Source organism: Mobula birostris, chromosome 4 (assembly GCF_030028105.1).
Source record: "Mobula birostris isolate sMobBir1 chromosome 4, sMobBir1.hap1, whole genome shotgun sequence".
Lineage (NCBI taxonomy): Eukaryota > Metazoa > Chordata > Chondrichthyes > Myliobatiformes > Myliobatidae > Mobula > Mobula birostris.
The window spans coordinates 106,522,875-106,550,429 of record NC_092373.1 but is presented as its reverse complement, the minus strand read 5'-3'; the positions used below and the strand labels follow the sequence as shown (position 1 = coordinate 106,550,429).

General features: G+C 49.4%; 1 protein-coding gene across 1 annotated transcript in view; it reads right to left on the bottom strand.

The window, feature by feature from the left end:
- cfi (complement factor I) overlaps positions 1-27,555 on the bottom strand; it is a 235,399-nt gene that overhangs the window by 155,003 nt on the left and 52,841 nt on the right. Inside the window, exon 4 of the mRNA XM_072254679.1 lies at positions 12,708-12,861. Coding sequence (XP_072110780.1) covers positions 12,708-12,861 — 154 coding nt within the window. The remainder of the gene's footprint in view (positions 1-12,707; positions 12,862-27,555) is intronic.

Below are 27,555 nucleotides of genomic sequence, written 5' to 3'. Positions count from 1 at the left end.
TGCAAACTCCACTCAGTGAGTTTTGGAGGGCAGTGGGGAGAGTGTATGAAGTCCACTCAGATACTGTTGAAGGTAATTGGGGAGAGGGTGCACACTCCACTCAGGGAGTGTTGGAGGGCATCGTTCAGTGGGTGCAAACTCCACTCTGAGAGTGTTGGAGAGCATTGGGGAGAGGGTACAAACTCCACTCAGAGAGTTTTGGAGGGCATCGGAGAGGGTGAAAAATCCACTCAGAGATTATTGGAGGGTATTGGGGAGAGGGTACAAACTCCACTCAGAGACTGTTGGAGGATATCAGAGAGAGGGTGCAAACTCCACTCAGAGAGTGTTGGAGGGCATTGGGAAGAGAGTGTAAAATCCACTTAGAGAGAGTATTGGAGGGCATTCCGGAGAGGGTATAAACTGCACTCAGAGAGTGTTGGAGAGCATTGGGGAGAGGGTGCAAACTCCACTCAGAGAATATTGGCGGGCATCGGGGAGAAGGCACAAACTCCACTCAGAGAGTGTTGGTGGGCATTGGGGAGAGAGTACAAACTCCATTCGTAGAGTGTTGGAGGGCATTGGAGAGAGGGTGCAAACTGCACTCAGAGAGTATTGGAGGATATTTGGGAGAGGGTGCAAACTCCACTGAGAGAGTGTTGGAGAGCATCAGAGAGAGGGTGCAAACTCCGCTCAGAGAGTGTTGGAAGGCACTGGGAAGAGGGTGACATCTCCACTCAGAGAGTGTTGGAGGGCATTGGGAAGAGGGTACAAACTCCACTTAGAGAGTATTGGAGGGCATTGGGGAGAGGGTGCAATGTGCACTCAGGAAGTGTTGGACGGCTTTGCGGAGAGGGTGCAAACTCAACACAGAGAGTGTTGGAGGGCATCGGAGAGAGGGTGCAAACTCCACTGAGAGAGTTTTGGAGGGCATCGGAGAGAGGGTGCAAACTCCACTGAGAGAGTTTTGGAGGGCATCGGAGAGAGGGTGCAAACTCCACTTAGTGAGAGTATTGGAGGGCATTCCGGAGAGGGTATAAACTGCAGTCAGCGAGTGTTGGAGGGCATTGGGGAGAAGGTACAAACTCCACTCAGAGAGAGTGTTGGTGAGCATTGGGGAGAAGGTACGAACTGCACTCAGGTAGTGCTGGAGGGCATCGGGAAGAGGGTGAAATCTCCACTCAGAGAGTGTTGGAGGGCATTGGGGAGAGGGTACAAACCTGACTCAGAGTGCTGGAGGGTATTGGGGAGAGGGTGCAAACTCCACTTAGAGAGTGTTGGAGGGCCTTGGGGAGAGGGTGCAAAGTGCACTCAGGGAGTGTTGGAGGGCTTTGGGGAGAGGATGCAAACTCAACTCACGGAGTGTTGGAGGGCTTTGGGAAGAGGATGCAAACTCAACAAGGAGAGTGTTGGAGTGCATTGGGAAGAGGTTGACAACTCCACTCAAAGAGTGCTGGATGGCACTGGGGAGAGGGTGCAAACTCCACTCAGAGTGTGTTGGAAGGCAGTGGAGAGAGGGTACAAAATCCACTCCGAGAGTGTTGGAGGGGATCGGGGAGAGAGTACAAACTGCACTCAAAGTGTGTTGGAGGGTATTGGGGAGAAGGTGCAAATTCCACTCACCGAATGTTGGAGGGCAGTGGGGAGAGGGTAGAAAACCCAGTCAGAGAGTGTTCGAGGGCCTTGGGGAGAGGGTACGAACTCCACCCAGAAACTGTTGAAGGTAATTGGGGAGAGGGTGCAAACTCCACTCAGAGAGTGTTGGAGGGCATCAGAGAGAGGGTGAAAAATCCACTCAGAGATTATTGGAGGGCATTGGGGCGATTGTATGAACTCCACTCAGAGACTGTTGGAGGGGATTGGAGAGAGGGTGAAAACTCCACTCAGAGAGTGTTCGAGGGCATTGGGGAGAGGGTGCAAACTCCACTCAGAGAGTGTTGGAATACATTGGGGAGAGGGTGCAAACTCCACTCAGACAGTATTGACGGGCATCGGGGAGAAGGTACAAACTCCAGAGAGTGTTGGAGGGCGTTGGGTAGAGGGTACAAACTCCACTTAGAGAGTGTTCGAGGGTATTGGGGAGAGGGTACAAACTGCACTCAGGGAGTGTTGGAGGGCATTGGAGAGAGGGTACAAACTCCACTCAATGAGTGTTGGAAGGCATCGGAGAGAGGGTGAAAACTCAACACAGAGAGTGTTGGAGGGCATTGGGAAGAGGGTGACAACTCCACTCAGAGAGTGCTGGATGGCACTGGGAAGAGGGTGCAGACTCCACTCAGAGTGTGTTGGAGGGCATCGGAGAGAGGGTTCAAACTCCACTCCGAGAGTGTTGGAGGGCATCGGAGAGAGGGTGCAAACTCCACTCAGTGAGTTTTGGAGGGCAGTGGGGAGAGTGTATGAAGTCCACTCAGAAACTGTTGAAGGTAATTGGGGAGAGGGTGCACACTCCACTCAGGGAGTGTTGGAGGGCATCGGAGAGAAGGTGCAAATTCCACTCAGAGAGTGTTGGAGGGCATTGGGGAGAGGGTGAAAAATCCACTCAGAGATTATTGGAGGGTATTAGGGAGAGGGTACAAACTCCACTCAGAGACTGTTGGAGGGTATCAGAGAGAGGGTGCAAACTCCACTCAGGGAGTGTTGGAGGGCATTGGGAAGAGGGTGTAAAATCCACTTAGAGAGAGTATTGGAGGGCATTCCGGAGAGGGTATAAACTGCACTCAGAGAGTGTTGGAGAGCATTGGGGAGAGGGTGCAAACTCCACTCAGAGAATATTGGCGGGCATCGGGGAGAAGGCACAAACTCCACTCAGAGAGTGTTGGTGGGCATTGGGGAGAGGGTACAAACTCCACTTAGTGAGTGTTGGAGACATTGGAGAGAGGCTGTAAACTCCACACAGAGAGTGTTGGAGGGCATTGGGGAGAGGGTGCAAACTGCACTCAGAGAGTATTGGAGGATATTTGGGAGAGGGTGCAAACTCCACTGAGAGAGTGTTGGAGAGCATCAGAGAGAGGGTGCAAACTCCGCTCAGAGAGTGTTGGAGGGCACTGGGAACAGGGTGACATCTCCACTCAGAGAGTGTTGGATGGCACTGGGGAGTGGGTGCAAACACCACTCAGAGAGTGTTGGAGGGCATTGGGGAGAGCGTACAAAATCCTCTTAGGGCGTGTTGGAAGGCATTGGGAGAGGGTGCAAATTCCACTCAGAGAGTGTTGGGGGGCATTGGGGAGAGGGTACGAACTCCACTCAGAGAGCGTTGAAGTTAATTCAGGAGAGGGTGCAAACTCCACTCAGAGAGTGTTGGAGGGCATTGGGGAGAGGGTACAAACTCGACTCAGAGTGCTGGAGGGTTTTGGGGAGAGGGTGCAAACTACACTCAGAGAGTGTTGGAGGGTTTTGGGAAGAGGGTGACAACTCCACTCAGGAGTGCTAGATGGTACTGGGGAGAGGCTGCAAACTCCACTGTGAGTGTGTTGGAGGGCATCGGAGAGACGGTGCAAACTCAACTCAGTGAGTGTTGGAGGGCATCAGAGAGAGGGTGAAAATTCCACACAGAGAATGTTGGAGGGCATTGGGGAGAAGGTACAAACTCCACTCAGGGATTGTTGGAGGGCTATGGGGATAGGTTGCAAACGCCACTCAGAGGGTGTTGGAGGGTATCACAGAGAAGGTGAAAACTCCACCAGAGAGGGTTGCAGGGCTTTGAGGAGAGGGTACAATCTCCACTCAGGGAGTGTTTGAGTGCCTTGGGGAGAAGGTACAAAATCCTCTTAGAGAGTGTTGGAAGGCATTGGGGATAGGGTGCGAACTCCACTCAGGGAGTGTTGGAGGGCCTTGGGGAGAAGGTACAAAATCCTCTTAGAGAGTGTTAGAAGGCATTGGGGAGAGGGTGCAAACTCCACTCAGAGAGTGTTGGAGGGCCTTGGGGAGAAGGTACAAAATCCTCTTAGAGAGTGTTAGAAGGCATTGGGGAGAGGGTGCAAACTCCAGTCAGAGAGTGTTGGAGGGCATCGGAGAGAGGGTGCAAACTCCACTCAGGGAGTGTTGGAGGGCATCGGAGAGAGGGTGCAAACTCCACTCAGTGAGTTTTGGAGGGCAGTGGGGAGAGTGTATGAAGTCCACTCAGAAACTGTTGAAGGTAATTGGGGAGAGGGTGCACACTCCACTCAGGGAGTGTTGGAGGGCATCGGAGAGAAGGTGCAAATTCCACTCAGAGAGTGTTGGAGGGCATTGGGGAGAGGGTACAAACTCCACTCAGAGAATGTTGGAGAGCATTGGGGAGAGGGTACAAACTCCACTCAGAGAGTTTTGGAGGGCATCGGAGAGAGGGTGAAAAATCCACTCAGAGATTATTGGAGGGTATTAGGGAGAGGGTACAAACTCCACTCAGAGACTGTTGGAGGGTATCAGAGAGAGGGTGCAAACTCCACTCAGGGAGTTTTGGAGGGCATCGGAGAGTGGGTGCAAACTCCACTCTGAGAGTGTTGGAGAGCATTGGGGAGAGGGTACAAACTCCACTCAGAGAGTTTTGGAGGGCATCGGAGAGAGGGTGAAAAATCCACTCAGAGATTATTGGAGGGTATTAGGGAGAGGGTACAAACTCCACTCAGAGACTGTTGGAGGGTATCAGAGAGAGGGTGCAAACTCCACTCAGGGAGTTTTGGAGGGCATCGGAGAGTGGGTGCAAACTCCACTCTGAGAGTGTTGGAGAGCATTGGGGAGAGGGTACAAACTCCACTCAGAGAGTTTTGGAGGGCATCGGAGAGAGGGTGAAAAATCCACTCAGAGATTATTGGAGTGTATTGGGGAGAGGGTACAAACTCCACTCAGAGACTGTTGGAGGGTATCAGAGAGAGGGTGCAAACTCCACTCAGAGAGTGTTGGAGGGCATTGGGGAGAGCGTACAAAATCCTCTTACGGCGTGTTGGAAGGCATTGGGAGAGGGTGCAAATTCCACTCAGAGAGTGTTGGGGGGCATTGGGGAGAGGGTACGAACTCCACTCAGAGAGCGTTGAAGTTAATTCAGGAGAGGGTGCAAACTGCACTCAGGGAGTGTTGGAGGGCATTGGAGAGAGGGTACAAACTCCACTCAATGAGTGTTGGAAGGCATCGGAGAGAGGGTGAAAACTCAACACAGAGAGTGTTGGAGGGCATTGGGAAGAGGGTGACAACTCCACTCAGAGAGTGCTGGATGGCACTGGGAAGAGGGTGCAGACTCCACTCAGAGTGTGTTGGAGGGCATCGGAGAGAGGGTTCAAACTCCACTCCGAGAGTGTTGGAGGGCATCGGAGAGAGGGTGCAAACTCCACTCAGTGAGTTTTGGAGGGCAGTGGGGAGAGTGTATGAAGTCCACTCAGAAACTGTTGAAGGTAATTGGGGAGAGGGTGCACACTCCACTCAGGGAGTGTTGGAGGGCATCGGAGAGAAGGTGCAAATTCCACTCAGAGAGTGTTGGAGGGCATTGGGGAGAGGGTGAAAAATCCACTCAGAGATTATTGGAGGGTATTAGGGAGAGGGTACAAACTCCACTCAGAGACTGTTGGAGGGTATCAGAGAGAGGGTGCAAACTCCACTCAGGGAGTGTTGGAGGGCATTGGGAAGAGGGTGTAAAATCCACTTAGAGAGAGTATTGGAGGGCATTCCGGAGAGGGTATAAACTGCACTCAGAGAGTGTTGGAGAGCATTGGGGAGAGGGTGCAAACTCCACTCAGAGAATATTGGCGGGCATCGGGGAGAAGGCACAAACTCCACTCAGAGAGTGTTGGTGGGCATTGGGGAGAGGTTACAAACTCCACTTAGTGAGTGTTGGAGACATTGGAGAGAGGCTGTAAACTCCACACAGAGAGTGTTGGAGGGCATTGGGGAGAGGGTGCAAACTGCACTCAGAGAGTATTGGAGGATATTTGGGAGAGGGTGCAAACTCCACTGAGAGAGTGTTGGAGAGCATCAGAGAGAGGGTGCAAACTCCGCTCAGAGAGTGTTGGAGGGCACTGGGAACAGGGTGACATCTCCACTCAGAGAGTGTTGGATGGCACTGGGGAGTGGGTGCAAACACCACTCAGAGAGTGTTGGAGGGCATTGGGAAGAGGGTACAAACTCCACTTAGAGAGTGTTGGAAGGCATTGGGGAGAGGGTGCAATGTGCACTCAGGAAGTGTTGGAGGGCTTTGCGGAGAGGGTGCAAACTCAACACAGAGAGTGTTGGAGGGCATCGGAGAGAGGGTGCAAACTCCACTGAGAGAGTTTTGGAGGGCATCGGAGAGAGGGTACAAACTCCACTCAGAGACTGTTGGAGGGTATCAGAGAGAGGGTGCAAACTCAACTCAGAGAGTGTTGGAGGGCATTGGGGAGAGCGTACAAAATCCTCTTAGGGCGTGTTGGAAGGCATTGGGAGAGGGTGCAAATTCCACTCAGAGAGTGTTGGGGGGCATTGGGGAGAGGGTACGAACTCCACTCAGAGAGCGTTGAAGTTAATTCAGGAGAGGGTGCAAACTCCACTCAGAGAGTGTTGGAGGGCATTGGGGAGAGGGTACAAACTCGACTCAGAGTGCTGGAGGGTTTTGGGGAGAGGGTGCAAACTACACTCAGAGAGTGTTGGAGGGTTTTGGGAAGAGGGTGACAACTCCACTCAGGAGTGCTAGATGGTACTGGGGAGAGGCTGCAAACTCCACTGTGAGTGTGTTGGAGGGCATCGGAGAGACGGTGCAAACTCAACTCAGTGAGTGTTGGAGGGCATCAGAGAGAGGGTGAAAATTCCACACAGAGAGTGTTTGAGGTCATTGGGGAGAAGGTACAAACTCCACTCAGGGATTGTTGGAGGGCTATGGGGATAGGTTGCAAACGCCACTCAGAGGGTGTTGGAGGGTATCACAGAGAAGGTGAAAACTCCACCAGAGAGGGTTGCAGGGCTTTGAGGAGAGGGTACAATCTCCACTCAGGGAGTGTTTGAGTGCCTTGGGGAGAAGGTACAAAATCCTCTTAGAGAGTGTTGGAAGGCATTGGGGATAGGGTGCGAACTCCACTCAGGGAGTGTTGGAGGGCCTTGGGGAGAAGGTACAAAATCCTCTTAGAGAGTGTTAGAAGGCATTGGGGAGAGGGTGCAAACTCCACTCAGAGAGTGTTGGAGGGCCTTGGGGAGAAGGTACAAAATCCTCTTAGAGAGTGTTAGAAGGCATTGGGAGAGGGTGCAAACTCCAGTCAGAGAGTGTTGGAGGGCATCGGAGAGAGGGTGCAAACTCCACTCAGGGAGTGTTGGAGGGTATCGGAGAGAGGGTGCAAACTCCACTCAGTGAGTTTTGGAGGGCAGTGGGGAGAGTGTATGAAGTCCACTCAGAAACTGTTGAAGGTAATTGGGGAGAGGGTGCACACTCCACTCAGGGAGTGTTGGAGGGCATCGGAGAGAAGGTGCAAATTCCACTCAGAGAGTGTTGGAGGGCATTGGGGAGAGGGTACAAACTCCACTCAGAGAATGTTGGAGAGCATTGGGGAGAGGGTACAAACTCCACTCAGAGAGTTTTGGAGGGCATCGGAGAGAGGGTGAAAAATCCACTCAGAGATTATTGGAGGGTATTAGGGAGAGGGTACAAACTCCACTCAGAGACTGTTGGAGGGTATCAGAGAGAGGGTGCAAACTCCACTCAGGGAGTTTTGGAGGGCATCGGAGAGTGGGTGCAAACTCCACTCTGAGAGTGTTGGAGAGCATTGGGGAGAGGGTACAAACTCCACTCAGAGAGTTTTGGAGGGCATCGGAGAGAGGGTGAAAAATCCACTCAGAGATTATTGGAGGGTATTAGGGAGAGGGTACAAACTCCACTCAGAGACTGTTGGAGGGTATCAGAGAGAGGGTGCAAACTCCACTCAGGGAGTTTTGGAGGGCATCGGAGAGTGGGTGCAAACTCCACTCTGAGAGTGTTGGAGAGCATTGGGGAGAGGGTACAAACTCCACTCAGAGAGTTTTGGAGGGCATCGGAGAGAGGGTGAAAAATCCACTCAGAGATTATTGGAGTGTATTGGGGAGAGGGTACAAACTCCACTCAGAGACTGTTGGAGGGTATCAGAGAGAGGGTGCAAACTCCACTCAGAGAGTGTTGGAGGGCATTGGGGAGAGCGTACAAAATCCTCTTACGGCGTGTTGGAAGGCATTGGGAGAGGGTGCAAATTCCACTCAGAGAGTGTTGGGGGGCATTGGGGAGAGGGTACGAACTCCACTCAGAGAGCGTTGAAGTTAATTCAGGAGAGGGTGCAAACTCCACTCAGAGAGTGTTGGAGGGCATTGGGGAGAGGGTACAAACTCGACTCAGAGTGCTGGAGGGTTTTGGGGAGAGGGTGAAAACTCAACACAGAGAGTGTTGGAGGGCATTGGGGAGAGGGTACAAACTCCACTCAGAGAGTTTTGGAGGGCATCGGAGAGAGGGTGAAAAATCCACTCAGAGATTATTGGAGTGTATTGGGGAGAGGGTACAAACTCCACTCAGAGACTGTTGGAGGGTATCAGAGAGAGGGTGCAAACTCCACTCAGAGAGTGTTGGAGGGCATTGGGGAGAGCGTACAAAATCCTCTTACGGCGTGTTGGAAGGCATTGGGAGAGGGTGCAAATTCCACTCAGAGAGTGTTGGGGGGCATTGGGGAGAGGGTACGAACTCCACTCAGAGAGCGTTGAAGTTAATTCAGGAGAGGGTGCAAACTCCACTCAGAGAGTGTTGGAGGGCATTGGGGAGAGGGTACAAACTCGACTCAGAGTGCTGGAGGGTTTTGGGGAGAGGGTGAAAACTCAACACAGAGAGTGTTGGAGGGCATTGGGAAGAGGGCGACAACTCCACTCAGGAGAGCTAGATGGCACTGGGGAGAGGCTGCAAACTCCACTCTGAGTGTGTTGGAGGGCATCGGAGAGACGGTGCATACTCAACTCAGTGAGTGTTGGAGGGCATCAGTGAGAGGGTGAAAATTCCACACAGAGAATGTTGGAGGGCATTGGGGAGAAGGTACAAACTCCACTCAGGGATTGTTGGAGGGCTATGGGGATAGGTTGCAAATGCCACTCAGAGGGTGTAGGAGGGTATCGCAGAGAAGGTGAAAACTCCACCAGAGAGGGTTGCAGGGCTTTGAGGAGAGGGTACAAACTCCACTCAGGGAGTGTTGGAGGGCATCGGAGAGTGTGTGAAAACTCCACTCTGAGAGTGTTGGAAGGCATTGCGGAGAGGGTGCAAACTCCACTCAGAGAGTGTTGGAGGGCCTTGGGGAGAGGGTACGAACTCCACTCAGAGAGCGTTGAAGGTAATTCGGGAGAGGGTGCAAACTCCAGTCAGAGAGTGTTGAAGGGCATTGGGAGAGGGTGCAAACTCCACTCAGAGAGTACTGGCGGGCATCGGGAGAAGGTACAAACTCCACTCAGAGAGTGTTGGAGGGCATTGGGGAGAGCGTACAAACTCCATTCTGAGAGTGTTGGAGGGCCTTGGGGAGAGGGTACGAACTGCACTCAGAAACTGTTGAAGGTAATTGTGGAGAGGGTGCAAACTCCACTCCGGGAGTGTTGGAGGGCATCAGACAGTGGGTGCAAACTCCACTCTGAGAGTGTTGGAGAGCATTGGGGAGAGGGTACAAACTCCACTCAAGAGAGTTTTGGAGGGCATCGGAGAGAGGGTGCAAACTCCACTCAGAGAGTGTTGGAGGGCATCGGAGAGAGGGTGAAAAATCCACTCAGAGATTATTGGAGGGTATGGGGAGAGGGTACAAACTCCACTCAGAGACTGTTGGAGGGTATCAGTGAGAGGGTGCAAACTCCACTCAGAGTGTGTTGGAGGGCATTGGGGAGAGGGTACAAAATCCTCTTAGAGAGTGTTGGAAGGCATTGGGGAGAGGGTGCAAACTCCACTCAGAGAGTGTTGGAGGGCCTTGGGGAGAGGGTACGATCTCCACTCAGAGAGTATTGAAGGTAATTCGGGAGAGGTTGCAAACTCCACTCAGAGAGTGTTGGAGGGCATTGGGGAGAGGGTACAAACTCGACTCAGAGTGTTGGAGGGTTTTGGGAAGAGGGTGACAACTCCACTCAGGAGTGCTAGATGGCACTGGGGAGAGGCTGCAAACTCCACTCTGAGTGTGTTGGAGGGCATCGGAGAGACAGTGCAAACTCAACTCAGTGAGTGTTGGAGGGCATCGGAGAGAGGGTGAAAATTCCACACAGAGAATGTTGGAGGGCATTGGGGAGAAGGTACAAACTCCACTCAGGGATTTGTTGGAGGGCCTTGGGGAGAGGGTACAAACTCCACTCAGGGATTTGTTGGAGGGCCTTGGGGAGAGGGTACAAACTCCACTCAGGGATTTGTTGGAGGGCTATGGGGATAGGTTGCAAACGCCACTCAGAGGGTGTTGGAGGGTATCACAGAGAAGGTGAAAACTCCACCAGAGAGGGTTGCAGGGCTTTGAGGAGAGGGTACAAACTCCACTCAGGGAGTGTTTGAGTGCCTTGGGGAGAAGGTACAAAATCCTCTTAGAGAGTGTTGGAAGGCATTGGGGAGAGGGTGCGAACTCCACTCAGGGAGTGTTGGAGGGCCTTGGGGAGAAGGTACAAAATCCTCTTAGAGAGTGTTGGAAGGCATTGGGGAGATGGTGCAAACTGCACTCAGAGAGTGTTGGAGGTAATTCGGCAGAGGGTGCAAACTCTAGTCAGAGAGTGTTGAAGGGCATTGGGAGAGGATGCAAACTCCACTCAGAGAGTTTTGGAAGGCATTGGGGAGAGGGTGCAAACTCCACTCAGAGAGTACTGGCGGGCATCGGGAGAAGGTACAAACTCCACTCAGAGAGTGTTGGAGGGCATTGGAGAGAGGGTACAAACTCCATTCTGAGAGTGTTGGAGGGCATTGGAGAAAGGGTGAAAACTCCACACAGAAAGTGTTGGAGGGCCTTGGGGAGAGGGTACGAACTGCACTCAGAAACTGTTGAAGGTAATTGGGGAGAGGGTGCAAACCCCACTCAGGGAGTGTTGGAGGGCATCAGACAGTGGGTGCAAACTCCACTCTGAGAGTGTTGGAGGGCCTTGGGGTGAGGGTACGAACTCCACTCAGAGAGTATTGAAGGTAATTCGGGAGAGGTTGCAAACTCCACTCAGCGATTGTTGGCAGGCATTGGGGAGAGGGTACAAACTCGATTCAGAGAGAGTGTCGGAGCGCATTGGGGAGAGGGTGCAAACTGCACTCAGGTAGTGTTGGAGGGTATTTGGGAGAGGGTGGAAACGCCAGAGTTTGTTGGAGGCTACTGGGGAGAGGGTACATACTCGACTCAGAGAGTGTTGGAGGGCATTGGGGAGAGGATCCAAACTCCACTCAGAGAGTTTTGGAGGTCATCGGAGAGAGGGTCCAAACTCCACTCAGTGAGTGTTGGAGGGCATTGGGGAGAGGGTGCAAACTCTACTCAGAGAGCGTTGAAGGGTACTGGGGAGGTGGGGCAAATGTCACTCAAAGATCGTTGGAGGGCATTCGGGAGCGGGTGAAAACTCCACTCAGGAAGTGTTGGTGGACATCGGCGAGAGTGTGAAAGCTCCACTCAGAGAGTCTTTGAGGGCATTGGGGAGAGGGTGAATATACAATGGAGACACATTCAAAATGCTAATAGGTGAGAAGAGAGGGATTAACAGGTAAGAAACACAATTCAGCTATTGACAGACCGTTTGCTTTGTACCTGATCTGTTTGAAGTTTGATGGACAGGTGATACGCCAGCAGGGGGATCAAAGGAACGGGTTTGCTAAGGCACGCAAGACACCACGAGACCCTGGGAAGAGCAGTGTGGCCCCACAAGTTGGCGAGAGTTTGGAGGTCTGGTTCACGGGAGCCGACCAGAGGCTCACTTGGTGTAAAGGTACAATCGTTGGGAACCTGGGGTGTGTGTCCGCCCTTGCCTGGGTGCCGGGATCACCGCTGAAGAACGAGCATATCCGGAACGGAGGGGTCACAGTCGGTGACCACAACGGGATAGAAGACATTAAAGGGTCTGATCGAAACCAACTGTGAAGACATCCATAAGGTCTGCCTGAAACCAAATTGCCTCGCTCTCTCTCTCTCTATCTCTCTCTCCAATGGCACGACAACAACGATTACTGCAAACTGCACTAAACTAAACTGAACTGAACTCTGCTTCACTTAAGACTGATCACTTTACTCCCTAGACTGCGATAGAGCTTGGTTGATTCCTCTTACCCTAGATCTGTGTATATGTGTATACTATCATTGCTAACCTGTTACATTTATATTCTTACGATTCAAGTACTGTACTACTTATTTCTTTAATAAAACTTAATTAGTTCCTAGTAATCCAGACTCCAACGAGCGTTCCATTTCTGCTGGTTTGGCAACCCAGTTACGGGGTATGTAACAGTACAAACTCCACTCAGAGAGTGTTGGAGGGATTGGGGAGAGGGTACAAACTCCACTCAGGGAGTGTTGGAGGGTATTGGGGAGAGGGTGCAAACTCCATTCAGAGCGTGTTGGAGGGCATCGGGGAGAATGTACAAACTCCACTCAGAGAGTGTTGGAGGGCATTGGGGAGAGGGTACAAACTCCACTCATCAGGGAGAGGGTGAAAACTCTGGATTGGAGGTCAGGCTTACTGGAGCTGCAAGGCTGCTGCAACATTGTACTGCCTTCATGTGTAATTTATAATCTACAAGTATCCTCTAACAGGCATTCGTAAGCACAGGTTTAAATTATTTCAAAACCAGAAATCTTTTTGTAATTTCTTACAGTCTAAAGCTGAGTTGTCTGCAGACTACATTTGCCTCATGCATTGTCCAATTCTTCTCCTTTAGGCAGACCGGTAATTCTTCTAATGTATGATTGAAAGTGAATAAAACAACTCCTGAAGAATCAGAAGCATTCAAATGAACTTCAGCATGTCCTAAAATGAAAATCAAATGAATTTAATCTACATGTTTGTGTATACAATTATTCACATGACAACTTATTACTGTGGATGGAACCATTCAATCTTGAATATTGTTTGCATTATAAATTATATTAAGGAGAAATTTACCGTTGAATTGGACAAGACTCGCTGAAGAAAACAAGCTACCTGAAGTTGATTAGCAGCAGAAATTCCTGGGAGTACGGGAGAAGGTAGCCTGAGACGGGTGAAACTGAAATATGGGAAAAAATTAAGAACAAAGTTCTGGGGAGAGAGTACTAGTGTGAGATAAAGAACACAATAGTGATTCGAGATTCAACATGAGTGAGAGAGGATGAGTGATGAGTGAGGGAGAGAGTAGCATGAGGGAAGATAAAGTGTTGGAGATGGAGAAGGGAAGTGATACTATTGATAAGGAGTGGGAACAGTGTGAGGATAAAGAGTGGACAAGGGAGAGACAAAAGGAGGTTATGAAGCAGAAGCAAGGCGGTGGGAAGTGAGGATAAAGGATCAGCGGGGAAATGAAGATAAAGAGTAGGAGCATGGGGTGGAGGAATAGAAAGCAGGAGAGTAAGGGAGCAACTACTGATGGAGTGCTGTTGACTTAAAAGGGATTGAGAATGAAAAGGCAACTGATGATAAAGAGCAGCAGATCAAGGAAGTGGGTGAAGGATTCGAAAGCATAAAGTGTGTGAAATGAAAGGCGATAAAGAGTATGATGGCGAGACACAGCAGAATGAAGGAATGGGTAAAAATAAAGAACATGTGAGTGAGAGGGCAAGTGGGCATTAGAAGACAGAGAAACAGGTTACTTCAAAATGGCTGAGAGAAAGGTGAAAGTCAAAAACAGATAAAGCAAAAGTGAAAATGTAAATCAAAAGTGAGAGAACAGGACTGGTAATGAAGGATTGGTGATGAGTGGTCTAGATAAAATAAAATCATCAAAGAGGGGGATGTGAAGATCAAGAATGCAGAGGCAAGGAATGTGAAGATAAACAGTGGGAGATTCAGTGAGAAAAGATGTGTGAGATTGAGAAGGTTATGAAGGTAAGAGAGCAAAAGTCTGAGAATAAGGAGAAAGTGAATGAAGAGATTTAAAGGCTGCAAAAGGGAATGAATGTGTGAATGAGTGGTATAACTGGGCAGAGTGAGTGAGGAGTAAGAGGGGGAAGCTGAGTGAAGAAGAAGTCTGCAAAGGGAAAGGGATTTGTGAGGATAACGGTCCACAATTGCAATCGGGTGAGTGCATATGATGACTGGGAGAAGTGAGGAGTAAGAGAGAAAAGAGGCCTGAGACATGAGCAAAAGAGCAGAAAAAGATAAAGGTTGTGTAGCAGTTAGCATGATGCTGTGACAGCTCAGGGTGTTCCAGAGCTTAGAGTTCAATTCCTTCGCCATTCTGCAAGGACCCTCTGTACGTCACCCCCATCGAATGCACAGCTTTTCCCCTGCTCTGGTTTCCTACCACACTGCAAAGACGTAAAGGGTAGGTTACAAGGGAGGAGAAGATGGCGGCACGATGCAGCTCGCAGTGGCCACTCTGGTGGTGATGTCTGTTATTTGTCAAGTAGGATCGCCGTGCACAATCCTGATTTGATGGAGACAGACGTGAGAGCACGGAGGAATATCTGGTGAAACTTCTGAAATGCCTGCTTCGCTGCTGCTGCTACTGTATGGTCCAGAATCTCCAGAGGGGAAGGCCCTGAGTCCTCGGCTTTGCTTGTAGCTCAGAGGCCGGGGTGGGGTCGAGGCGTTCGGCAGAGGATGGTGCTCAGAGAGGCTGTGTCAGAGGGGCTGGTCGGAGGCTCGAAGTTTTCGGACGAACTCAGAGTCCGCTGCGGTCGGGTGCTTCCAATGGTGCTGCTTCGGCAAGTTGGCGGCGCCTGGAGGTTCATGGCAGGGAGAGTTTCTCCCTTTGGCCTGAAACATTGACTGTACCTCTTCCTAGAGATGCTGCCTAGCCTGCTGCGTTCACCAGCAACTTTGATATGTTATAATTATGTGGTTTTGTAAGTTTTAGTCTTGGTTTGTCCTGTCTTTTCTTGTGATATCATTCTGGAGGAACATTGTATCGTTTTTTTGATGCATGCATTTCTAAATGAAAATAAATGAGGACTGAGTATCCTCATAATCTAATTTGGACAGTGTCAATTGTCCCATGATTTGGTTAACATTAATCTGGGTTGTGGGTTTACTGGGGCTGGAAGGGCCTACTGCACACTTTATCACGAAAATAAAATCAAATTTAAAAAAAATATCAGAGGGCAAGTGAGGAGTAAGAGCAGGATGTTGTAAAGGATTGGGGAAAGTGAGTGAGAGAGAGCAGGATGTTGTAAAGGATTGAGGGAAGTGAGTGAGAGAGAGCAGGATGTTGTAAAGGATTGAGGGAAGTGAGTGAGAGAGTGTCATGGTCCCTTTTGGCAATCCCCCACCTTGCTATTTACCTCAGGAATTGGACTTCAATCCCTTCATTTAAATTCCAATCATTCCCAGGTTCCACTATCTACGCACACCTGCTTCCCATCAGAAAATGCAGGATAAAGACCCTGTGATCACAACAAGGGGCTGCCAGCTTGTTGGTTGACTTTGGTGTGAGTAACCTCGTTTCATGGTTCTTAGGGCTGTCAGTTCTAAGTCCAGCATCGCTCCTTGATTCTCTCCAAACCTAGGACTTTGGGTAAAGACTCTCCTGGATACCGATTCCATGCTTGCTACGTCAATAACGCCTCCTGACTCTGCCTCCGCCCATGTTCTGCACTTGGGTTTGTCCACTGCCACGCCTGTGTAACAGAATGAATTGGCCATAATGAACCCAGTGGACACGGATCCCATACAACAGGCCCTCGCCAACCAGGTTTACCTACTGGGTGCCCATGACCAACTACGTAGGGAGGTCATGGAAAACCTTTGGACGCTATCCATGAATGTACGGAAGGTCAGTGAGCAGGCAGACCGAGTTTCCGCTTCTCTTTCTCCGTCCCCTCCAAGAACCCTGTCTACCCAAACTGCACCGCGCAGGATGGCGTCGCCCCTGGGATCAACAACACAGTCTCCTCGAGAGCCATACGTACCTGAGCCCGAACCCTATGCTGGGGACCCAAGGAGGAGCCGGGTCTTCTTGTTACAATGCTCTCTGGTCTTTGAGCTGCAGCCACATACCTATACTTCAGAAAATCCAAGATTGTGTACATCATGGGGCTGTTACCAGGGGATGCCTTGGCTTGGGCAACCGCGATATGGGATAACCGACCAGAGGTTTGTTCCTCCTTCCCCTCCTTTGTTGCTGAAATGAGGAAGGTCTTTGAACATCCCATTCGTGGTAAGGACGTCGCTAAACACTTGCTGACTTTTTGTCAGGGTTCGCAAAGTGTAGCAAGGTATTCCATCAAGTTCCAAACTTTAGCCACAGACTCTGGGTGGAATGACGAGGCCCTACGGGAGGTGTTTTGACAGGCCTCTCGGACAAGATAAAGGATGAACCGGCAGCGAGGGATGACCCGGACTGTCTGGACTCTCTGATCTGGCTAGGCACTAGATTAGGTAATTGAGTTCAAGAGCGGCTGAGAGAAAGAGCCAGTTGCCCCGCTCCTCGGGGAAGCCCACAGTCCACCTTATCAGTCTCAGCCAGCCTCCCTTCCCCAACTGCTCCAAGTGTAGCTCCTGCTCTGACCATCCCCACCACCGTGGAGGAGGAACTGATGCAGCTGGGACAGAGCCATCTTTCCCCAGCCGAACAACTTCGGAGGTGGAGAGCTGGGGATTGCTACTATTGTGGCCAGCCAAGACATTTTTGGGATACCTGCCCTCAGCGGCCAAAAGGGAGGGCTCACCAGTGAAAAGGGGGGCCCTGGTGAACTGGATGATACTCCCTTCAGCCTCCCAGATTCAGATGCAGATCTCAGCTACCGTGAATTACCAACGACAGTCCCTGTCCCTATCCGCTTTGGTGGATTCTGGTGCCGAGGGCAATCTGCTGGACGAAGACATAGCCTCTCAGGCTGGAATACCTCGTGAGCCACTAACTACCCCACACCCCCTGGAGGCCTGGACCCTGGACGGAAAACTGCTGGCTCCGGTGTCCCACTGTATGCCGCCCCAGACCTTGATCTTATCCGGCAACCATCGGGAGGAGGTATGATTCAATCTCATTCATTCACCTCAAGCCCCGGTAGTTCTAGGGTATCCATGGCTGAACCAACACAATCCCCATATCGGCTGGTCTACCAGGAGGATCGCCGAATGGAGCCAGTCTTGCCACGCCAACTGTCTACGGTCAGCCCCATCTCCCAGGGAATCTACCACAACCCCGCCTGTCCCGGAACCCCTCGACTTGTCCCGAGTCCCCACAGAATAGAACCATAGAAACTACAGCACAGAAACGGGCCCTTTGGCCCTTCTTGGCTGTGCCGAATCATTTTCTGCCTAGTCCCACTGACCAGCACACGGACTATATCCCTCCATACACCTCCCATCCATGTATCTGTCCAATTTATTCTTAAATGTTAAAAAAGAACCCACATTTACCACCTCGTCTGGCAGCTCATTCCATACTCCCACCACTCTCTGTGTGAAGAAGCCCCCCCAATGTTCCCTTTAAACTTTCCCCCCTCACCCTTAACCCATGTCCTCTGGTTTTTTTCTCCCCTTGCCTCAGTGGAAAAAGCCTGCTTGCATTCACTCTATCTATACCCATCATAATTTTATATACCTCTATCAAATCTCCCCTCATTCTTCTACGCTCCAGGGAATAAAGTCCCAACCTATTCAACCTTTCTCTGTAACTGAGTTTCTCAAATCCCGGCAACATCCTTGTAAACCTTCTCTGCACTCTTTCAACCTTATTTATATCCTTCCTGTAATTTGGTGACCAAAACTGAACACAATACTCCAGATTCAGCCTCACGAATGCCTTATACAACCTCTTCATAACATTCCAGCTCTTGTACTCAATACTTCGATTAATAAAGGCCAATGTACCAAAAGCTCTCTTTATGACCCTATCTACCTGTGACGACACTTTTAGGGAATTTTGTATCTGTATTCCCAGATCCCTCTGTTCCACTGCACTCCTCAGTGCCTTACCATTAACCCTGTATGTTCTACGTTGGTTTGTCCTTCCAACGTGCAATACCTCACACTTGTCAGTATTAAACTCCATCTGCCATTTTTCAGCCCATTTTTCCAGCTGGTCCAAGTCCCTCTGCAGGCTCTGAAAACCTTCCTCACTGTCTACTACACCTCCAATCTTTGTATCATCAGCAAACTTGCTGATCCAATTTACCACATTATCATCCAGATCATTGATATAGATGACAAATAACAATGGACCCAGCACTGATCCCTGTGGCACACCACTAGTCACTGGCCTCCACTCAGAAGCAATTCTCTACCACCACTCTCTGGCTTCTTCCATCGAGCCAATGTCTAATCCAATTTACCACCTCTCCATGTATACCTAGCGATTGAATTTTCCTAACTAACCTCCCATGCGGGACCTTGTCAAAGGCCTTACTGAAGTCCATGTAGACAATATCCACTGCCTTCCCTTCATCCATTTTCCTGGTAACCTCCTCGAAAAACTCCAACAGATTGGTCAAACATGACCTACCACGCACAAAGCCATGTTGACTCTCCCTAATAAGCCCCTGTCTATCCAAATGCTTGTAGATTCTGTCTCTTAGTGCTCCCTCCAATAACTTACCTACCACTGACGTTAAACTCACTGGCCTATAATTTCCCAGATCACTTTTCGATCCTTTTTTAAACAACGGAACAACATGAGCCGCTCTCCAATCCTCTGGCACTTCACCCATAGACAGCGACATTTTAAATATTTCTGCCAGGGCCCCTGCAATTTCAACACTAGTCTCCTTCAAGGTCCGAGGGAACACTCTGTCAGGTCCCGGGGATTTATCCACTTTAATTTTCCTCAAGACAGCAAGCACCTCCTCCTTTTCAATCTGTACAGTTTCCATGGTCTCACTACTTGATTCCCTCAATTCCATAGATTTCATGCCAGCTTCCTTAGTAAATACAGACGCAAAAAACCTATTTAAGATCTCCCCCATTTCCTTTGGTTCCGCACAAAGCCGACCACTCTGATCTTCAAGAGGACCAATTTTATCCCTTACAATCCTTTTGCTCTTAATATACTTGTAAAAGCTCTTTGGATTATCCTTCACTTTGACTGCCAAGGCAACCTCATGTCGTCTTTTTGCCCTCCTGATTTCTTTCTTAAGTATTTTCTTGCACTTCTTATACTCCTCAAGCACCTGATTTACACCCTGTTTCCTATACATTTCATACAACTCCTTCTTCTTCTTTATCAGAGTTGCAATATCCCTTGAGAACCAAGGTTCCTTATTCCTATTCAATTTGCCTTTAATCCTGACAGGAACATACAAACTCTGCACTCTCAAAATTTCCCCTTTGAAGGCTTCCTACCTACCAATCACATCTTTGCCAGAGAACAACCTGTCCCAATCCACGCTTTTTAGATCCTTTCTCATTTCTTCAAATTTGTCCTTCTTCCAGTTCAGAACCTCAACCCTAGGACCAGATCTATCCTTGTCCATGATCAAATTGAAACTAATGGTGTTATGATCACTGGAACCAAAGTGCTCCCCTACACAGACATCTGTCACTTGCCCTAATTCGTTTCCTAACAGGAGATCCAATATTGCATCCCCTCTAGTTGGTCCCTCTATATACTGATTTAGAAAACTTCCCTGAACACATTTTACAAACTCTAAACCATCTAGACCCCAATCAGTATGGGAGTCCCAATCAATGTATGGAAAATTAAAATCCCCTACCACCATAACTTTATGTTTCCTGCAGTTGCCTGCTATCTCTCTGCAGATTTGCTCTTCCAAGTCTCGTTGACTATTGGGTGGTCTGTAATACAATCCCACTAATGTGGCCATACCTTTCCTGTTTCTCAGCTCCACCCATAAGGACTCAGTAGACAAGCCCTCTAATCTGTCCTGCCTGAGCACTGCTGTAATATTTTCCCTAACAAGCAATGCAACTCCCCCACCTTTCATTCCTCTGCCTCGATCACATCTGAAACATCGGAACCCTGGAATATTAAGCTGCCAGTCCTGCCCCTCCTGTAGCCAAGTTTCACTAGATGCTACACCATCATAAATCCACGTGTCAATGACCTGGGACCGGTATTCAGTAAACAATGGGCCCTTTCCCTTCCTCTGCACCGCCCATATGATTGTGCCATTGACCTTCTCCCCGGGGCCTTGCTACCCACCAGTCACCTTTTTAACCTATCCCGACTGGAGAGAGAGGCCATAGAGAAGTTCATTAGCAAGTCCCTCGCAGTGGGCATTATCAGACCTTCATCCTCCCCGGTAGGTGCTGATTTCTTCTCTGTAGAAAAGAAGGACGGTTGCTTCATCCTTGTATTGATTACAGAGGCCTAAACAGTATAACAGTTAAGAATAAGTACCCTCTACCCCTCATTAGTTCAGCTTTTCAACCACTGCATGGAGCCACCATCTTCTCAAAGCTGGACCCTCGCAATGCCTACCATCTAGTCAGGGCGAGGGAGGGGGACGAGTGGAAGATGGCCTTCGATACACCTCTAGGCCACTTCGAATATTTGGTCATGCCATTTGTCCTCACCAATGCTCCCGTCGTTTTTAAGCCCTAATCAATGACGTACTGAGGGACTTTATTAATCTGTTCGTATTCGTTTACCTCGATGATATCCTGATATTTTCTAGCACCCCCCAAGAACACGTTCACCATGTCCATCAAGTCCTCCAGAAGCTGTGGGAAATCCAGTTACTTGTGAAGGTGGAGAAATGTGAGTTCCATGTATAGACCGGTTAGCCTAACGTCGGTGGTGGGGAAACTGCTGGAGTCAGTTATCAAGGATGTGATAACAGCACATTTGGAAAGCGGTGAAATGATCGGACAAAGTCAGCATGGATTTGTGAAAGGAAAATCATGTCTGACGAATCTCATAGAATTTTTTGAGGATGTAACTAGTAGAGTGGATAGGGGAGAACCAGTGGATGTGGTATATTTGGATTTTCAAAAGGCTTTTGACAAGGTCCCACACAGGAGATTAGTGTGCAAACTTAAAGCACATGGTATTGGGGGTAAGGTATTGGTGTGGGTGGAGAATTGGTTAGCAGACAGGAAGCAAAGAGTGGGAATAAATGGGACCTTTTCAGAATGGCAGGCAGTGACTAGTGGGGTACCGCAAGGCTCAGTGCTGGGACCCCAGTTGTTTACAATATATATTAATGACTTGGATGAGGGAATTAAATACAGCATCTCCAAGTTTGCGGATGACACGAAGCTGGGTGGCAGTGTTAGCTGTGAGGAGGATGCTAAGAGGATGCAGGGTGACTTGGATAGGTTGGGTGAGTGGGCAAATTCATGGCAGATGCAATTTAATGTGGATAAATGTGAAGTTGTCCACTTTGGTGGCAAAAATAGGAAAACAGATTATTATCTGAATGGTGGCCGATTAGGAAAAGGGGAGGTGCAACGAGACCTGGGTGTCATTATACACCAGTCATTGAAAGTGGGCATGCAGGTACAGCAGGCGGTGAAAAAGGCGAATGGTATGCTGGCATTTATAGCGAGAGCATTTGAGTACAGGAGCAGGGAGGTACTACTGCAGTTGTACAAGGCCTTGGTGAGACCACACCTGGAGTATTGTGTGCAGTTTTGGTCCCCTAATCTGAGGAATGACAACCTTGCCATAGAGGGAGTACAAAGAAGGTTCACCAGATTGATTCCTGGGATGGCAGGACTTTCATATGAAGAAAGACTGGATGAACTGGGCTTGTACTCGTTGGAATTTAGAAGATTGAGGGGGGATCTGATTGAAACGTATAAGATCCTAAAGGGATTGGACAGGCTAGATGCAGGAAGATTGTTCCCGATGTTGGGGAAGTCCAGAACGAGGGGTCACAGTTTGAGGATAGAGGGGAAGCCTTTTAGGACCGAGATTAGGAAAAACTTCTTCACACAGAGAGTGGTGAATCTGTGGAATTCTCTGCCACAGGAAACAGTTGAGGCCAGTTCATTGGCTATATTTAAGAGGGAGTTAGATATGGCCCTTGTGGCTACAGGGGTCAGGGGGTATGGAGGGAAGGCTGGTGCAGGGTTCTGAGTTGGATGATCAGCCATGATCATAATAAATGGCGGTGCAGGCTCAAAGGGCCGAATGGCCTACTCCTGCATCTATTTTCTATGTTTCTATGTTTCCTTCGGTCAGCTTCCTAGGTTATATCATTGAGAGCAGGCGGGTGAGAGCAGACCCCGAGAAGATTCCAGCAGTGGAAGAATGGCCTAGGCCCACGACCCGCAAACAACTTCAACGATTCCTGGGGTTTGCAAACTTCTACCGCTGACTTATCAGAGACTACAGTTGAGTGGCGGCCCCCCTTACCCGGCTTACCTCGCCTACCACACCGTTTTGCTGGGACTCCAAAGCGGACTCAGCATTCACCAACCTGAAGAGACATTTCACCACCGCTCCCATTCTGGTCCATCCAGACCCATCACGCCAATTCATCGTTGAGGTGGACGCCACTGACTCCAGGATAGAAACATAGAAACCTAGCAGGAGTAGGCCATTCGGCCCTTTGAGCCTGCACCGCCATTCAGTATGATCATGGCTGATCATCCAACTCAGAACCCTGTACCAGCCTTCCCTCCATACCCCCTGATCCCTTTAGCCACAAGGGCCATATCTAACTCCCTCTTAAATATAGCCAATGAACTGGCCTCAACTGTTTCCTGTGGCAGAGAATTCCACAGATTCACCACTCTCTGTGTGAAGAAGTTTTTCCTAATCTCGGTCCTAAAAGGCTTCCCCCTTATCCTCAAACTGTGACCCCTTGTTCTGGACTTCCCCAACATCGGAAACAATCTTCCTGCATCTAGCCTGTCCAATCCCTAGCAGTCCTGTCCCAACGATCAAGTTTGGTCGAAAAGCTTCACCCCTGCGCCTTCTATTCTCACCAACTATCCCCCGCCGAGCAGACTTACGACATAGGGAATCGGGAACTCCTGGCGGTCAAACTAGCACTGGAAGAATGGAGGCACTGGTTGGAGGGGGAAGAACACCTGTTTGTGTTGTGGACTGAACATAAAAACCTGGGGTATTTTCAGACCGCCAAACGTTTGAATTCCCGCCAAGCCCGTTGCACATTATTTTCTGGACGGTTCAAGTTTTCCCTCACATACTGTCCAGGGTCCAAGAACGGGAAGCTGGACGCGCTCTCCCGCCAATACGACTCCAAGGAGGACACTTCCAGCCTGGGGACTATCCTCCCAGCATCCTGTGTGGTTGCCACCCTCACTTGGGAGATCGAGTCCAGAGTAAAAGAAGCCCAACCCCAGCAATGGACCCGGCGATCGCCTGTATGTGCCTGTTTCCATCAGGTCTCAGGTTCTCCAATGGGGGCACACATCTCGGTTCACCTGCCACCCCGGGAGTGATCGGACCCTAGCGCTCCTGAAAAAACACTTTTGTGGTCTTCCATGGAGGCGGATACCCGTTCCTATGTCTCTGCATGTTCTGTCTGTTCCCAGGAAAAAGCCTCTCATCGACCACCTGCGGGGTTACTTCGTCCTCTACCTATCCCTGGTCATCCCTCATCACACATCACCCTAGACTTTGTCACGGTCTATCCCCTTCACAAGGAAACACCACCATACTCATTGTGGTAGACCGGTTCTCCAAGGCAGTGCACTTTGTAGCCCTCCCGAAACTCCCTTCTGCTCAGGAAACTGCAGATCTTCTCGTCCGCCACGTCTTCCACCTCCATGGAATTCCCGCAGACATCACTTCCGATTGAGGTCCCCAGTTCGTCTCGCAGGTATGGAAGGCATTCCGTCAAGCCTTAGCTGCATCGGTCAGCCTGTCATCCGGCTTCCACCCACAGATGAACGGGCAGACAGAACAGGTCAACCCGTCGACCTGGAGCGACCACCTCCCGTGGGTTGAGTACTCCCACAACTCTCTGGTGAGCTCTGCCATTGGATGGTCTCCATTCGAGTGCTTCCTGCAGTACCAACCCCCACTGTTTGCCGCGCAAGAAGAGGAGATTGCGGTACCGTTGGTTCAGGATCATATTGATCGGTGCCTTAAGGTTTGGGAGGAGACACGCACGGCCCTACTCAGATCAGCAAATTGCAGTGAGAAGATGGCCGACCGACACCAGGCTCCGGCGCCTGAGTACCAACCTGGGCAGATGGTGTAGCTCCAAGGACATCCTGCTCAAGAATGAGCAGAGGAAACTCGCCCCTCGCTTCCTGGAACCATTCAAGGTTGAAAGTGTTATAGTCCTGCAGCGGTCCACCTAAAACTTCCAAGTTCTATGCGCATCCACCCAACTTTTCATGTGTCTCAGTTAAAGCCAATTTCCGGGTTCCACAGGGTAGGCTTATTCAGAAAGTCAGAAGGCATGGGATCCAGGGAAGTTTGGCCAGGTGGATTCAGAATTGGCTTGTCTGCAGAAGGCAGAGGGTCGTGGTGGAGGGAGTACATTCGGATTGGAGGGTTGTGACTAATGGTGTCCCACAAGGATCTGTTCTGGGACCTCTACTTTTCGTGATTTTTATTAACGACCTGGATGTGGGGGTAGAAGGGTGGGTTGACAAGTTTGCAGATGACACAAAGGTTGGTGGTGTTGTAGATAGTGTAGAGGATTGTCAAAGATTGCAGAGAGACATTGATAGGATGCAGAAGTGGGCTGAGAAGTGGCAGATGGAGTTCAACCTGGAGAAGTGTGAGGTGGTACACTTTGGAAGGACAAACTTCAAGGCAGAGTCCAAAGTAAATGGCAGGATACTTGGAAGTGTGGAGGAGCAGAGGGATCTGGGGGTACATATCCACAGATTCCTGAAAGTTGCCTCACAGGTAGATAGGGTAGTTAAGAAAGCTTATGAGGTGTTAACTTTCATAAGTCAAGGGATAGAGTTTAAGAGTCGCAATGTAATGATACAGCTCTATAAAACTCTAGTTAGGCCACACTTGGAGTACTGTGTCCAGTTCTGGTCGCCTCACTATAGGAAGGATGTGGAAGCATTGGAAAGGGTACAGAGGAGATTTACCAGGATGCTGCCTGGTTTAGAGAGTATGCATTATGATCAGAGATTAAGGGAGCTAGGGCTTTACTCTCTGGAGAGAACGAGAATGAGAGGAGACATGATAGGGGTATACAAGATAATAAGAGGAATAGATAGAGTGGAGAGCCAATGTCTCTTCCCCAGGGCACCACTGTTCAGTACAAGAGGACATGGCTTTAAGGTAAGGGGTGGGAAGTTCAAGGGGGATATTAGAGGAAGGTTTTTTACTCAGAGTGGTTGGTGCGTGCAATGCACTGCCTGAGTCAGTGGTGGAGGCAGATACACTAGTGAAATTTAAGAGACTACTCGACAGGTATATGAAGGAATTTAAGGTGGGGGGTTATATGCGAGGCAGGGCCTGTACTGTACTGTTCTATGTTAGAAAGGAGTGGGGAAAATGAGTGTGAGAGAGAGAGAGAGAGAGAGAGAGCAGGACGTTGGAAAGGATTGGGGGACACTGAGTGACAGAGAGAGCAGGATGTTGGAAAGGATTGGGGAAAGTGACTAAGAGAGCAGGGTGTTGGAAGGGATTGGGGGACAGAGAGAGAGAGAGCAGGATGTTGGAAAGGATTGGGGAAAGTGAGAGCAGGATGCTGGAAAGGATTGGGGGACAGTAAGGAGGGAGAGCAGGATGTTGGAAAGAATTGGGGAAAGTGAGTGTGAGAGAGCAGGTTGTTGGAAAGGATTGGGGGAACAATGAGTGAGCGCAGGATGTCCGAAATGATTGGGGACAGTGAGAGGGCAGGATGTTGTTAAGGATTGAGGGACAGTGAGAGAGAGTGGGAAAGAGCAGGATGTTGGAAGGGATTGGGGGACAGTGAGGGGTGAGCAAGGACAGACTGCATAAAATATACAGAGTAAGAGGGTGAGTAAGGACGGATGTATAAAGTATACAGAGTAAGAGGGTGAGTAAGGACCATATAACAATTACAGCTCGGAAATAGGCCACCTTGGCCCTTCTAGTCCGTGCCGAACTCTTACTCTCACCTAACCCTACTGACCTGCACTCAGCCCATGACCCTCCATTCCTTTCCTGTCCATATATCTATCCAATTTAACTTTAAACGACAACATCGAACCTGCCTCAACCACTTCTGCTGGAAGCTCGTTCCATACAGCCACCACTCTCTGAGTAAAGAAGTTACCCCTAAACTTTTTCCCTTTAACTTTCAACTCATGTCCTCTTGTTTGAATCTTCCCCATTCTCAATGGAAAAAGCCTATCCACGTCAACTCTATCAATCCCCCTCATAATTTTAAGCACCTCTATCAAGTCCCCTCTCAACCTTCTACGCTCCAAAGAATAAAGACCTAACTTGTTCAACCTTTCTCTGTAACTTAGGAGATGAAACCCAGGCAACATTTTAGTAAATCTCCTCTGTACTCTCTCAATTTTATTGACATCTTTCCTATTATTTGGTGACCAGAACTGTACACAATACTCCAACTTTGGCCTTACCAATGCCCAATACAATTTCAACATTACATCCCAACTCCTATACTCAATGCTCTGATTTATAAAGGCCAGCATACCAAAAGCTTCCTTCACCACCCTATCCACATGAGATTCCACCTTCAGGGAACTATGCACCATTATTCCTAGACCCTTCTGTACTACAGCATTCTTCAATGCCCTACCATTTACCATGTATGTCCTATTTTGATTAGTCCTACCAAGATGTATCACCTCACATTTATCGGCATTAAATTCCATCTGCCATCTTTCAGCCTACTCTTCTAACTGGCCTAAATCTCTCTGCAAGCTTTGAAAACCTACTTCATTATCCACAATGCCAACTACCTTAGTATCATCTGCATACTTACTAATCCAATTTACCACCCCATCATCCAGATCATTAATATATATGACAAACAACATTGGATGCTGTACAGATCCCTGTGGCACACGGCTACACACTGTCTTCCAATCTGACACACAGTTATCCACCACTACTCTCTGGCGTCTCCCATCCAGCCACTGCTGAATCCATTTTACTACTTCAATATTAATGCCTAAGGATTGATCCTTCCTAATTAACCTTCCGTGTGGAACCTTGTCAAAGGCCTTACTGAAGTCCATATGGACAACATCCACCACTTTACCCTCGTCAAATTTCCTAGTAACCTCATCAAAAAGTTCAGTAAAATTTGTCAAACATGACCTTCCACGCACAAATCCATGTTGACTGTTCCTAATCAGTCTCTGTATATCCAGATAATTATATATACCATCTCTTGTATATACCTTCCATCAACTTACCCACCACTGACGTCAAACTGACAGGCCGATGATTGCTAGGTTTACTCTTAGAACCCATTTTAAGCAATGGAACCACATGAGCAATACGACAATCCCCGTTTCTAATGACATTTGAAATATTTCTGTTGGAGCCCCTGCTATTTCCACACTAACTTCTCTCAAGGTCCTAGGGAATATCTTGTCTGGACCCGGAGACTTATCCACTTTTATATTCCTTAAAAGTGCCAGTACTTCCTCTTCTTTAATTGTCATACTTTCCATAACTACCCTTCTTGTTTCCTTTACCTTACACAATTCAATATCCTTCTCCTTAGTGAG